The 14,007-nt window shown below is 34.5% G+C and overlaps 1 protein-coding gene across 1 annotated transcript in view; it reads left to right on the top strand.

Annotated features, from left to right (window-relative positions):
• Positions 1-14,007, top strand: part of KCNH7 (potassium voltage-gated channel subfamily H member 7) — a 623,506-nt gene that overhangs the window by 481,070 nt on the left and 128,429 nt on the right. The window contains exon 7 of the mRNA XM_051986258.1: positions 10,610-11,035. Coding sequence (XP_051842218.1) covers positions 10,610-11,035 — 426 coding nt within the window. The remainder of the gene's footprint in view (positions 1-10,609; positions 11,036-14,007) is intronic.

Below are 14,007 nucleotides of genomic sequence, written 5' to 3' on the forward strand. Positions count from 1 at the left end.
GTTTATGATAGAATTGTTCCAACTGTTTATTATAGCCTCCTCATTATTATAATTTCTTCTTGATGTTTACTAGAGTTTTTCTTTATTCTGACATGTTGGTAGTCTAACTATATACAACAGACTTCTATTTCAGAAATAATTTCAACATCAAAAACAAGTCCTTTCTTGCCATTAATAAAATCTATTTCATTTCTGCAATGCTGTTTGGTGCTCATCATATTCAACATTTATCAATTCACTTCTTAAAGAGAGTGTTCATGATAGAAAAATAAGAGGTTTCTATGTAATCTTCAAATTTTTGGTTTCTCTCATCCCTTCTTCCTAAATGATGCTTTTCCAATTTTTTTTGCACTACCTGTTTTTCTCATATTTGCATTAAAGTCGAGGAATATCAAATTCTATATTGGTTTAATTTAAAAGTGCTACAGAGTTCTTTATGACTTTACCTGTACAATCATAGAAACTCAAGCTGTAACTTAAACTACCATTATTTAATTGTGTTTTGTTAAATATTTATCATATATACTGGATTCTGTGTGTGTTTGTGTGTGTGTGTGTGTGTGTGTGTTGAGAACTTTAAGTGGCTTGCCCAGGTTCACATACCTAGTGAGTGTTAAGTGGCTGAGGTCGTATTTGAACTCATGTATTCCTGAACACCAGGGCTGATGCTATTGTACCATTTAGCTGCCCAATACTGTTTCACAAAATGACCAACAATCTCATGAAATAATATTTCTTGTTCCCTTTAGGTGTTTGATAAAATCAATATTACCATCTGCTTTAACGCTCAGGTACTTCTGAGTCATCTTTCCATTTAGTCATAACTTCCTTCTTTGTTCTAGTTTCATTTACAATGAAATTATCAAAACTAGTATGTTCTGCTCCTCTACCTCTACTCTTAACAGCATTGATTCTCACTCTTCACCATCAGCTAAAGAGTCAAATCAAGAATGAACAGTCAGAGAAAAAAGGATTGAAACTTTGATTACTTGTGCCTTTTGAGAGCACTCCCACTTCTAGTTCCATGGCCAACAAAAAACAGTTCTAAACATGTGATTAGCAAACTGTATCCAGTTACAAATGTCTACACAAGCCCATCTCTTCTAGTCATTTCTCTTGCACATCATCACAACTCTCTAAGAAGCATGTTCCCCACCATCTTTCACATGGGAGAATATTATGAGAAGCTTTCTGCATTATATTCCAGTCCCTACAATAATAAAATATAATACTGTGCCTACAGTATAGTAAAAGGTGCCTTGGACTGGTTGTTGAGAGACTTGTGTTCTTGTCCTGGCTGCATGTTACTAGCTCCTATCCATTATAGTACAAAATCATCCCAAACTATTCTCCAATAGTGTTAACTGTGTCTAAACTCTGGAGCTATGTGTCAGCTTGACAATACAAAAAGGAGATTCCTTGAAAAGTATATACACAGAAAGTCTTCTGACTTAGTAAGTTATATAGTAGGTTCTTAATAAATGATGATTGATTGATTGACTGCCTTTCCAGAAGTGTTGGAATACCAACTAAGCACACTGACATACATAGAGAAGGGCAGATACATGGAAATGAGTGAATGAGTGAAAAGCATTTATAAAGCACTAATTATGGGCAGCTTTATAGAATGCCAGCCCTGCAATTAGCAAGATCTGAGTTCAAATCCAGCCTTAGACATTGACTAGTTATGTGACCCTGAGCAAATCATTTAATCCTGTAAAAATGAGTTAGAGAAGGAAAAAGCAAACCACTCTAATATCTTTGCCCAAAAAAGCCCAAAAGAGGTAACAGAGAGTTAGACATGAATGAAATGACTCAACAATAAAAAGAAAATATACAAAGTACTTTGTTAAGTGCAAGCATCCCAAAAACTTCCTTCTACACCCAAGTAATACACAGTAATGCAATGCAGCATTTTCTTAACCAATTAGGAGTCATATATACAGGAAAACCTTCCCAACCCACCTTGGAGAAAGTATAATGTTCATTAAAACATTGACTAACTGGAGAATAGTCAGAGGAAAGCAATCAGAATGATGAAAGGGCTCAAAAAATTACAATGATGGAAGGAAGAACAGTAGAATGAATGAGGCATTTATTCTCTTCTTTGATGAGAAGATATGAGAGATGTTGTCAAATATTTGGAATGGGAGATTAGACATATATAGTTTACCCTCTTCCTGCCATCCCAAAAAGCTATGTGAAAGTTAATGAAGGCAGATTTTTCTTCCAACTAAGGAGTAACTTCCTAAAAACTGAGATCTACCAAAAGGGAATGCTATATCATGATAGAAATTCCTTCTTCTCCACACACCCCTGACAATGCCTTGAGGCAAAGCTTGGTTGACTATTTGTGAGAGATTATTTATCAGTAGTATCTTTCTGGGTGCCCCTTTGAACTAAATGACTTCTGCAGACCTTTCCCCCACAGAAATTGTGTGATTTTAGGTAAACAGAAATTCACAAGATTGATGATGCAGATCTTTACTAAATTTCATATCAAAATGTGTGGGTTTTCTTTTTGCTTAATATTGCCATGTTATTAGCACTACTTTTATGACCTGATTAAGTTCGTTGGGTGGGACTCACAAACGGATTTAAGCTAGGAGGGAGTGATTTTTCTAAAGGTAAAGGGAGAGTTGGTGAAAAGAAGGGGGGAAAGGCCAGAATAATCAGTACATGAATATGTATAAGAAAGAGATGATTCAAGGTTAACTAAGCTATGAACTGTGAAAAACAAATGAAATGGAAATTGTGAAAATAAACTTGCAGTTTCACCTAGAAGAGGAAGGAGGTACAGCCAAGTGATTTCCTGTGTCAACCACCAGGTGGCACCATGAGTCCAGGGCAGTATGCAAGTATTAGCTATTCCTTGTGTACAAAATTTAGAAATCAGAAGTTTTTTCATCCAAAAGTCTCAATTTTTAGAAATTCAGAGAATTATGAAGCAACTTGTAAATGTGCTGAATATCTCAATTTCTGAAAATAAAGCTTAATATCTAAAATATTTTTATTTGAAATTTTTCTCTCCCACCCATCCTATGACTGACAGTAAAACCCAAGAACAACATGATACAAAGAACGGAGTGTTGGGTTTGCAGGAAATGGACCTGCACCACTCCTCTACTCCCTATCTCAGTGACAGCTTTGAACAAGTCATTTTGCCCATATAGGCTATTTTCTCTTCTGTATTCAATCAGCAAGCATTTATTAAATATCAGCTACATGCTATAACTGTGCTGGATGTTGAGGATTCCAAAACAAACAAAATATCAAGAAGGTCATATTCAAATGAGGGAAACAACACACAAACAACTGTATCTGTACAACACATATACAGATTAAATTGGAAATATTTCAGAGAGAAGGCACTAGCATTAAGGTGAAGATGGGATAAGAATGGAGCAGATTTGTAACACAGCAAATAGAGTCCTATCCCTGGAGTCAGGAAGGGCCATTTTCCTGAGTTCAAATCTGGTCTCAGGGCCTTCCCAGCTATGTGACCCTAGACAAAGCACTTAACATTGTTTGCCTCAGTTTGTTCATCTGTAAAATGAATTGGAGAAAGAAATGGCAAACTACTCAAGTATCTTTGCTAAGACAACTCCAAAGAGGGTCACAAAGAGTCAAACATGAATGAATAACATTTGGGAGTAAGAATAGGAGTGGGGGAGGTAAAGCAGAAGAAATATGCTTTGCAAAAGGCTAAGATTATATTATAGCTAAGATCAAAGCCAGTGAAGTTTGGCCATGAGGAAAGATGACATTCCATGTATAGGGTATGACCAGTAAAAATGAATTGGAGCCAGGAAATGGAATTTTTTGTAGAGGAACAGAAAGGACACCAGCATCACTGGATTACAAAGTATGTGGAGAAGAATAAAATGTGAGAAGTCTGGAAAGGTCAGAAAGTACAGATTAAGAAGAGCTTAAAAAGTGAGACAGAATTTTGTATTTGATTCTGTAGGTAAATAGGGAAGCAATGGAGTTTATCAAATATAGGCTAACAAATATAAGATATTCTGCTTGAGATGGCCAATTAAGTGGTGAAATCTGAGATTCATTAGGGTTAGATAAAAAAAGCTATTTGAACCAAGAGAATATTATATACAGTAACAACAAGATTATGTGATGATCAACTGTGATTGACTTGGCTCTTCTCAACAATGTGTTGATTCAAGGCAATTCCAATAAATTTGGGATGGAAAATGCTATCTACATTGAATGAGAGAACTATGGAGATTGAATATGGATTGAAGCATATTACTTTCAGCTTTTTGTTTGGTTGGTTTTTTCTTGTGATTTTTCCCCCTTTTGATCTGATTTTTCTTGCACAATGTGACAAATATAGAAATGTTTACAAGAATTGCAATATTTAACCTATATCAGATATCTTGGATAAAGGGAGATAAGAGAGAGAGGAAGAAAAAAATGAAATACAAAGTCTGTTGAATGTTGAAAATGAATGTTGAAAACTATCTGCACATGTATTGAAAGTAATAATAATAAAGAGATTTGAAAACCAGGCATAAAGGTACACATTCTTGCTATCAGATATACTGAACCTGATAATTCACTTGAGCTTGGGAGTTCTGAATTTTAGTGGACTGAAACCAATAGAATATCTGAATATAGGTGTCTATGCTTAGTCTGGCACCAATATGATGAACATCTCCTGAGTCCCATCAGACTACATATCAAAGGGCAAACTGGCCAGCAGGTCAAAACTGCAGAACCAGAAAGTGAGACAGAGATACCCAGGAGATAGATAATGGATAGATAAGTAGATAGTAGATAGATAGATAGATAGACAGATAGATCTGAGAATCATCTGCATACAATGATAATGATAAACATATCATTGATAATTTAATACATAAAATAATTGATAATGATAATTTAATGCATGAATGAGGTGTTTTATATCTACAAACTTTCTATTTATAATTTATCATAACTATTTCTAGTTATAACTTATTTATGGAAAAATAAAGTATAAAATAATTACATGTGTCAGGCTTTGAGGTGGCCAATGGGATCCTTTTTGCTCATCCTAGAATACAGCAAGGTATGTGATGATCTCTTAGAGTTAGACACCATTCCTGACATTGTTGCTTACACTACTTCAGACCAAGAAGTAAACAAAGGGAGCAGGTTGCAGTAAACAAGGACCAGACATAGTTAAATATAACTATCAAGGATAATACAGATAAGGACCCTCAGACAGGACTGTACAATCCTTTAATACTCAGTGGATACAACTCAGAATTCACTAGTCACTAAGTCTGGCAGAGGCAAAATTTGGATCAAGGTCTTCCCTAGGATTAGAGCTCTTTCCCCTATCCACTATATTCTTTTATTAAGCAATTAGGTATTCAACAATAACTTTAACAGATGTTTTGTGATGTCCAGTGCCAAGTAACATAAAGATACAAAGATTAAGTTATCTTTGTCCTCATTGAATTTATAATACAGTATCAGACTATAGCACATGAACAGAGTAGTACATTACAGTACAAGTGGGATAAAATGTATCTAAATCACAAGGTCATAGACTCAGAGATGATGGAGAATTTACAGTGTTTCAACTCTCCCATTTTACAGAATAAGAAATTCAGGCTGAGAAATGCTAAGTGACTTGTCATGGTTTCACAGGTAGTGTTAGAGTCAGGATTTAAAAATGGATCCGAGTCCAAAATCCAGTGTTCCACAGTCATGATGCCAATTAGTTCCACCACCACCTCCCTCAAAAAAAGGACTTTAGGACCATGATCTCAAATGGAAGGTACTTTGCAGAGCATCTCATTTTATAGATTAAGAAACAAGACCCAGAAATGTTGATTGGCTACTCTAAATCATATAAATCATATATATAAGCGAAAAATCTGAATTTGATTGATTGATAAAAGCAAAACAAAACAGTTTCTGCCCTTACAGAGCTTACATTCTAAGAGGGAAAAGAACATATATACAATTTAGTTCAATTCAACAGACTTTTATTAAATGCCTACTATGTACTAGTAGATTGGGGACAGAAAACAGTATCACAAAACTTTGCATTGGAGACACAAAAAATTAAAAAGAAAAAAGAAAAAAAAAACACAGTTCCTACTCTTAAGGAGTTTACATTCTGCTAGGGACATAGACATGGAAGAGAGGAGAAGCAGCGTGGGGATTCATCACCAAGCCCTTTAATCACTTAAAGAGCCTCTTTCTGGATACCTGTAATAAAGCTTAACATTGTTAAATTGCATAATTACTTTGCCTTTATTTAGCAACACAGTATTTGACAGAGCAAAGTATAATAAATGCTGTACTTAAAATTAAACTTCTTCCAAATGAAATTAAAAAAAAAAAATTTTTAGGATAGGATAGACTTAATTTGTCCATGTGGTATTTGTTTGATTTTTTTTTCTTTTAACTCAATCTAAATAACTGGATGATTAGCAATGAGAATACCTGTTTAAAATGACAATTTTACATCTTCTATTGTATTTAATCAAATCATATGATGAAAACCTGAGGAGTTTAAATCTGTTCCTGATGCTATATAATCTATTTGATTTACTTTGCTACTGACTAATCTTTCTTATATACAAAAATACAACTAGCCCATTAGTTAAGTGCAAGCCCCAAGTAAAGAATAAATAACAAATGAGCTTTCTCTACCAACACCTCAGCATGTGTTTAAGAACTGCCAAAAGTACTGTATAATCTTTTGGATGGCTTAATCGTTCCCTATTGCACTTTTCAAAAGAGAAGAGTAGTTATTAATCCTGGTGTTCTCACAAAATTTTCACAGTAGACCTTCATTGAATAAATAGTGCTGTTTAGATTACTAAGTATTCAGGTTTTATGTAACACTTAACTGCCAGGTTAAACAAATAGCCATGTGTTGGAAAGAAAGAAAAATGTATTTGGTAAAGGAAGCCATATTTTGGTCTATATTAAACTTTAAGATTTAATTACTAGTTTAGAAATAAAAAAGGGAGATAACAATATGGCCCTTGGATCTATGATATTTCCTCTATTTGTACAGTAAGATTTGCTTTTCTCTTTACTCCTTGAGATAATTTTTTTAAACAAATCAACTTTTTTTTGCTTTAAAATATGTTATTCCACAACATGAAAAAAATAACTCTCGCTACGTACCAATGAAGCATTTTCTGTTGGTCAGTAATCCACAAAATATGCTATTCGTCTTTACAGCAGTGAATATTGTACTATTTGACTTCTGGTCACTGTTTGAAATCAGTTCATTTCCTCAGACATTGTCTGAAAGTACTACCAATAGTTATGTTGGATTGGACCCCTCATTGTTAGAGCAGCTTTTTGGCATTTCTCCTTTTATCTCTCCAGAACCTTATGAAATGTTACAATTTGTTCTGGTCATCATGCACTTAATTATAGGTACAATTATGCCTGTAGGACAGTGTGTTACATGTTGTCTCTTAATAAATTGCTTGGATTGGATTGAATTAGATTGGAGAGCAGAAAAACTAAAGCCACAAACTATTTAATCTAAAAATTATTTGTATTTGACTGTGGAATATGTTTTCATATGTCTGATGCTCTGAAAATTCACAATGTTTCAATCCAGTTAATGAACTTATTTCATTCAAAGATTTCACTCTACAATACCCCCATTCTATTTTGGTCCTTTTTTTTTTTTTTTAATATCTCTATGACCTTGGCAAATCACTTAACATTTCCCATTTTGTTTATTCATCTGTAAAATAAGGTGGTAAACTAAATGATCTCTGAAGTCCCTTCTAGCTTTAAATTTATGATCCTACTGCCTTATTTTTGTTTAATATTTCTGCTTCAAATCTGCCGTAGGATAGCTTAAATATTTTCTGGCTAATAGTTTCTGTTCTCTTTCTCCTTGTGGAGGTTACTGTTTTGGACTAGTTCAGCTTCTCTAAAAAATGATGTCAGAGTCAATGCCTTTACTTCTCTCCATTTCTCATTTTTCAGAGTTGATAATTTGAATTTTAAAAGTTGGAATGGGCTGGACTCTTTGAGATGATAGTCTCATCCAGCCCTGGGACCAATATGGATCCATTGGTCCCAGTATATCTCTCCATTTAATAAACTATTGAATTGGTCTCTAAAAAAAAAAAAAGTTGGAATGGAACAACTATAATCACATACAGTCTTTTTGTCTTTAGTATAGAACATAAGATTTAATCAGTCAATAATCTTGCTACATACAAAATCCTGAAATTACTTCATGTGTAACCAATCATTTCTGATCCATTGACACTTTCCTGTTTTTTAATACTGTTTTGTGCCATGTCCAGCATGTTTTTATTATTAACAATATGGGGAAGAAACTTCTATGCAATCCAAAAGCTTTTGACCACTTTGATTTCTTATTCTTAGTATATGATTTCCTAACATAATTTTCATAGTGTTCTCCTGTGCCCACTTTCATCTTCAAGTCACCTATCATCATGCAATAAGCTGATTTAGTTTGAGCATCTTGTCAAGTTCTTTGAAGAACTTCCCTATTTAAAACCTCTGCACATAAGAAACATCCAACAGGACAACAGAAGTAACACCTTTCCTTGGAGGAGACACATTTATATTCTTTGCACTTGCTCAACCTAATCAAGAATAAATATCTTAAGGGTAGGGATATGAGTACATTATTGAAATTCTGACATTACAAGAATTGTTTAAAGGAGTGATAATCTATCTTACATTTGGTATTAATAATTTGTCATATCAATAATTTTCTGTCATAACAAATATTATTTTCCCCTACTTTCATGGAATTTACATCTTAATAGAGAAAAAACATTCACAAATAACTACTATACAAGCTATGAGAGTAGAGTGACATGATAAATGTAAGAAGGGGAGAGATCACTTATAGCTGAAGACATCAAAAAAGCTTGCATGAATGAAGTGGTAGGAGAGGTAGCCCTGAAGGACCAAAAGGATTTGAACACGTAGGAGGTTCTGTTCCTATTATGGGGGACAGAAAACACAAAAGTATGTTGGTGAGAAAGGGCAAGACAAGGGAATGGCAAGGAAACCATTCCAGCTGACTATTTGAAGGAATGGGAGTGAAAGGGGTGAGGATGGGGAATCTCAGAAAATCTAATAATTGCATGTGACTCTTTTAACTCAGTGCCACAAAAATCATTCTGCTATTGTCATTGCATAAGTGGTAGGAGAGCACAAAAGATTGTAGATCATATTAGATATGTATTTCTTTCGTGGATTGCCAAAAAATTCATCACTCATTAGTCAACCTTCTAAAGAGAAGCCTATCAGACCTTAGCTAGGTTAGTTCATAAAAAGCAGTCTGTCATCGGGACTTGCTCAGCATAGCAGAGCCTGCCAAGTATTCCACTGGCATAGCCCTCAGTAAGTTACTTACCTGCACACCATGATGAGCTGTCAGAGTAAAACTTTGGTGGATGGGTATCTCTTTAGTCTAGAACATAGATTAAATGGATATTGAGTTTAGTATATAACTTTCAACATCCTTCTCTATTAAATAAATAGATGAAACCAGTTCTCACTATGAAATTTTCCTTTTCATTTAACTCTTCCATGTTATTATATATGTGTATGAAGGAAGAAGAGGATGGGAAGAATCTGGTTACCCAAAGGCTTTGGTCAAATACATTTGATTCACTGAGTTTTAATTATGAGATAACTAAAATTTGTGATCCTGGATGCCAAGATGTTTTTCTAATTTGTTTCTTGTTCTATTATAGGCTCTCCTTTCTTACTCATGAATCAGATTCAATTTCTGTCTATAAAAAATGAATATGTTTACCTAACAGAATTGCAATTAGCCCCAACAGTTCCTTCTCATTTGAATGATAACAGTTGTTATTTATGTTTTGCCATAGAAAGAGCATTTGAAAAAAGTTGCCTTTTATTCTCTCATGAAATATTACATTTAGAGCAAATCTTTTGGGTTTTTATTAAGTTAGTCTTGAAAATGTGTGGGTTTTCCATATGTATTTCAAAGTGATATTCAAAGCTGAATTTGATTCATTAGAAAGTGTGTATATTTAAGAAATATGAGCATCTGCTGCCTTTTTCCATTTACTACCTGTATGACTTGGGGAGAGAGGGATTAGAATCTGAACCTTCCTGTTCTTCATGTTCCTCATCTGTAAAGTGGGAGGATTCAATTAAATGACCTCTAAGAACAGTACCATATTGGTAAATGTTTAACAGTAGGCTCTCTTAATTGTACTCACAACAAACTTTTAAGTTTAAACTGCATTATTAATATGTTTTTCCTCATTTTCTTAAGTGATAAGAATTCTTCCAATTCTAAATATATGATCTTATTGACAAATAGTTTGACTTAGTGGATAGAGGGTAGATCTTGGAGTCAAGAAGACCTAAAAGTTAAAATCCTCTCTGTCATAGATTGATTGTATACCTATAGACAAGGCTTCTTTTCTTTTCAGCACCCAGAACAACTCTAAGACTAGAGCTGAACAGGTGGTCTGCCCACTGAAATATCAACAACAACAACAAAAAATCTTATTATTAATCATTTAACACATGATTTTTACACCCAGCCTAAACAATAACAATTTGCAGATTATGTTTCTTTCTTTTCTGTCCACAGGTTCTATCCTTAGGAGCTGATGTCTTGCCAGAATATAAACTACAGACACCTCGGATCAACAAGTTTACTATATTGCACTACAGTCCTTTCAAAGCTGTCTGGGACTGGCTTATCCTATTGCTGGTCATATACACTGCTATATTCACCCCTTACTCTGCAGCCTTTCTCCTGAATGACAGAGAAGAGCAGAAGAGAAGAGAGTGTGGTTATTCTTGCAGCCCCCTCAATGTGGTAGACTTGATTGTGGATATTATGTTTATCATAGATATCCTAATAAACTTTCGAACAACTTATGTAAACCAGAATGAAGAAGTGGTAAGTGATCCAGCCAAAATTGCAATTCACTACTTTAAAGGCTGGTTCCTGATTGATATGGTTGCAGCAATACCTTTTGACTTGCTGATTTTTGGATCTGGCTCTGATGAGGTAAGAAGCACTTTTAAAATCTTGCTTTCTATTTAGAAATAGTACTATTAGAATAATAGCCTACGTTTTTAAAGGGGGGAGGTAGAACTTTTTTTAACTAATTTTACTTAACTGAAATTTCTATTTCACTTGTAAAATGTAAAATGAAACTATTTTTTATCAACTAGGGCAAAAAAAAAAGCATAATTTTGATTTGTTTAGAAGACTGATGGCTTTTTAAATCTATAGTAAGAAAATTTTCTTTCTTTTCTGTCTAAGCAATTCAACTTCCAATTCCGCATCAACATATTTGAAAGCAAAAAATGAAGCAGTCATCTTTGTTCCTTTCTGTCATGAAGGGCTTGGTTGAGGCAAGGGAACTTGAGGGAAGAAAGAGGGGGAAGAAAGAAGACCAGAACTAAACCCCTCTGAAATTTCTCCTTGTGTGACATCCTTTCTTTTGAACAATATGGAGGATGATGGGAAACACCCTGTGTAGCCCCCACCCTTTCTTCTCCAACTCAGCCAAGAGCCCTGCTGTGCATAGAAATATTGACAGAGAATAGGTGAGCCCCAGGCAGCTCTGAAAGAATGCTGCTCTTTGTTGCTGCCTCTGTCAATATAGGAAGCTAATGTCCTGAGACCTGGTAATATTCCCATTTCTAAAATGAGTTAATGTCCTGAAAATTGGGAATTTTAAAGCTAATTTATCTATCATCACAATACTGTTTGGGCTAATTATCACTGTTCTAGAAGGTGCTGATGGAGACAAAGACAGAAGGCCTCCTTAGAGATAAAAGTTACTAGACTGGAAAAAAAAAAAGTCCTGACCTTTTCTCATTCATGGTTCTCTAGTTATAATGGTCCAAGTGAAAAGAAATGAGTCCCTAAAGAGGAAAAAGCTGTCTTCACCAAGTCTCATCAATTTAGTAGACTTAATAGTAAATCCAAATGGTGACTCTGTAAAAAATATCATTTACATGAAATCATGAAGTGGGCTGATGAACTTTCTGGATATACTGAATTTAGAGAACTCCAAGCTGGAATCCAAGCCAGACCAACTTGGATTTAGATCCTGCTTCTGACATGTCATAGCTTTGTGATTGTAAGCAAGTCATTTAATCTTAGTGCTAGAGGTAACTCTCTAAATTGTATAAATTTGACCTACCTAAATGCAGAGAGTGCCCTATACCTATGAGATCACCAATCTGGAACTACAACAGTAGAGGTTGAATTACAAGAAATTCACAGAGCCCTTAGACCTCCTCAGGCCATACCATTTATGTTGCCAAAAATCACTCTGCTGAGCTAATGAACTCTCACTAATTAAGATTAGGGGAGAGGAGAGAAAGTGAAGTAAGAGAAGTAACAACCTGAAAAGTTATAACCCTTTCACTTGGTTTGCATCTGAAACTGGTTGAGTGCATAATACCCAAGCCTTACTCTAGGTTCTAACTATAAAACAATGTAATTGTATCAGTTAAAAGCTTTGCATTATAGACATTACACACAAAAAGAAGTCTTTATTTAAAAAATTATATAAAGCCTTTCTAACTCAGATTTATAATAATTTAAACTGGGAGGTTTTTTTTAGCTTGGCAAACAATTGAACAATGTAAATGAGATTACACTAGGGATGTTTATCTATTTAAAAAAATAAATGACTGTTAACTTTCATTCAAATGATATTATGGTGTCCTAAGCATTTCTTTATGGATTTATACAAACAATGGTCATAAAGAAGCCAAGATAACTTTATCTAAAGCAGGTATTGCCAGAAAAAGCTCATATTCTTGTTGACAGATTTACTAGAGCTCTAAATCTGTGCAGTTGAAAGACTAATGTTTACCTAGATTTTAGAAAAACATTTGAAAAAAAACTAATTGTCATTTTTCTAAATGAGATACTGAGATGTAGGTTAGGTAGCAAATTGAGTGATCCAAATGAACAAAAAGCTACTGGTTTTCATTCATGTCTGACACTCTGTGATCTTATTTGGGGTTTTCTTGACAAAGACCGTTGAGTGGTTTGCCTTTTTTTTTTTTTCAGATCGTTTTATAGAAGAAATTGAGGCAAATAGACTTGCTCAGGCTCACGCAGTAAAATGTGTGAGACCAAATTTAAACTCATGAAGATGAGACTTCCTGACTCAAGGCCCATCTTTCTATCCACTGTGCCACCTAGGGGCCCTGAGTGAATAAAAAACTATTTAATAAATACTGGAAAGGGAACTTTTGTCTAGAAAGTTACCTGGATATTGATAGAGCTGAATTAGATTGACATACACCATATCCAAAAACAATGCAGCACAGTTCTAAGTTCCAGAAACATTGAAGAAAGGGGGAGAATATAGAAAGGAGGAAGGGAGGAGAAAAGGTACCTGGTGATGATTATTGAAAGAAAAGGCTCAATAGGAGAATGGGTAGCAAAGTGAAAAGAAGCAAGACTGAAGCTTATATTCAAATAGAAGCTGAAAAGAGGTAGTTACCACTTTAAACAACCAGGCTAAAGTAGAAGTTACTCCACGTTGGAAAGAATGACCATGCCATAAAGAAAATGGCTAGAATCTGAACTGATTCATGATGTGAATAGTCATTAATGGCTAAGTGCTGAGTTCATCCCAAATGTATAAATGGCATACTTAAATTTGCAGGAGACATAGCACTGGAAAGATAACTAACAATGAATGGTAGTCAGAATTCAAAGAGATCTTAGCAGGCTAAAAGATTAGGCCCCATCTAAAATGATGAAATTTAATGGAAACAGATATAAAGTCTTCACTATCAGATGGGAAAGATGTGGCTAGGCAGTAGGCCATCTGAAAATAATCTGAAAGGTTAATGCAAGTTCATTGTGAGGAGTCTAAAGTATAAAACATCAGTCAAAATAGCTATGATCTTAGAACATCCTGAGAGAAGTATGGTGTCCAAGAAGAAAAGATCTGTTCTAATCAGGTCAGACTACATCAGAACTATCATATTTAGTTCTTGGTA

Source organism: Antechinus flavipes, chromosome 3, assembly GCF_016432865.1.
Source record: "Antechinus flavipes isolate AdamAnt ecotype Samford, QLD, Australia chromosome 3, AdamAnt_v2, whole genome shotgun sequence".
Classification (NCBI taxonomy): Eukaryota; Metazoa; Chordata; class Mammalia; order Dasyuromorphia; family Dasyuridae; genus Antechinus; species Antechinus flavipes.